Below are 1,339 nucleotides of genomic sequence, written 5' to 3' on the forward strand. Positions count from 1 at the left end.
GCGATGAAATTCACTGGTAACCAAAACAGCTTTGTTACCGACAGTCTTTAAAATACCTTCTTTTATGTTCCACAAAAGAAAGTAAGTCATTCAGGTTTGAGTAAATGATTACATAATTAAAAAATTTAGGGTGAACTATCCCTTTAAAGTTTTTTTCCCTTTTTTAAAAAAATGAAATACTCTAAATAATAAACTAAATCTGCCTGCAGGTGGCAGTAAATGTCTGAGTCATTCATTCATTCGATTCGTTCAAACGGCTGATTCATTCAGGAATTCAGTAAAGGACTCTCTTTATGAATGGATCTTTGAATCATTGATTCACTCGATTCGTTCAAAACGTGGATTCATTCAGAAACTAAACACCGCTGTGTTTCTCACAGATGCGCAACAATTCTGCTGTGGCTTTATAGGTTATTTATTTTTGTTTGCAAAACTGAGCAAAAACAGAATATATTGTGTTTAAAATATAACACAATATAAACTTCTTATTTAGCTGCTGAACTGTTGTGTAAAATCACATTTGCACTCGTGATATTCGTGACAAATACAGAACTCATGTGATATCGCTTATCACGTGATATAAATATGAGACAAAAACTCATACAGGGGCATTTTTTGCCCCAATATCTTGAATTTTAGGGCATAACTGCATTTATGGAGTTGTTGCTCTGCATCATATTTATCAACAGTCAACTGTATGAAATGTAAGATGACGTCAGGTCTGGGGGCGGGGCCAGTGCGTTAAAATATTTTAATCCTGTTATTTTTTCATAACTAGTTAAGTTAACGGGTTAAACTGACAGCCCTAATTTTCAGGTGTGAACGCAGTGCAACTTCACCGTCAGATCTGAGAGACAACGACAAACCAAAGTGACGGTTGAGGAGATGGAGGTCAAAGGTCAGCGGTATTTTAAGGTTGGACAGAAGAAGGATCAGAAGCGGCCCGCGCAGGACGGGACCAAGAGACGAAGACTGGACGCCACGAGCGTGAGCTACTTCCGCCGCGTCAGCGAGCGACTGAATGAGGAATTCACAGAGGAGGAGGAGAAAGGTGAAGAGAGATCGCATCTGTAAAACTGGAGCTCTGCTCACTGAGGCCACATTTATTTAATCACAAATACAGTAAAAATTGTGAAATATTATTCCAATGTAAAACAGCTGTTTTCTATGTTAATATCTGTTAAACTGTAATTTATTTCTGTGATGCGCAGCTGTATTTTCAGCATCATTACTCCAGTCTTCTGAGTGAGTGTGTGTGTGTCTGTGTGAGAGTGTGACTGAGTGTGTGTGTCTGTGTGTGAGTGAGTGAGTGAGTGAGTGTGTGTGTGTGTGTGTGTGT

The 1,339-nt window shown here is 38.8% G+C and overlaps 1 protein-coding gene across 3 annotated transcripts in view; it reads left to right on the forward strand.

The window, feature by feature from the left end:
- The window catches only part of nop9 (NOP9 nucleolar protein), an 18,296-nt gene that overhangs the window by 1,043 nt on the left and 15,914 nt on the right, over window positions 1-1,339 (forward strand). Inside the window, exons 2-3 of one of the 3 annotated variants that reach the window (XM_016541046.1) lie at window positions 131-135; window positions 840-1,051. In XM_016541046.1, coding sequence (XP_016396532.1) covers window positions 886-1,051 — 166 coding nt within the window. In that variant the 5' untranslated portion in view covers window positions 131-135; window positions 840-885. Of the gene's footprint in view, window positions 1-130; window positions 136-803; window positions 1,052-1,339 lie in introns of all 3 variants that reach the window. The other 2 variants (XM_016540971.1, XM_016540895.1) reach the window with 2 other exon arrangements.

Source organism: Sinocyclocheilus rhinocerous, unplaced genomic scaffold (assembly GCF_001515625.1).
Source record: "Sinocyclocheilus rhinocerous isolate Xijiao unplaced genomic scaffold, SAMN03320098_v1.1 scaffold1904, whole genome shotgun sequence".
Lineage (NCBI taxonomy): Eukaryota > Metazoa > Chordata > Actinopteri > Cypriniformes > Cyprinidae > Sinocyclocheilus > Sinocyclocheilus rhinocerous.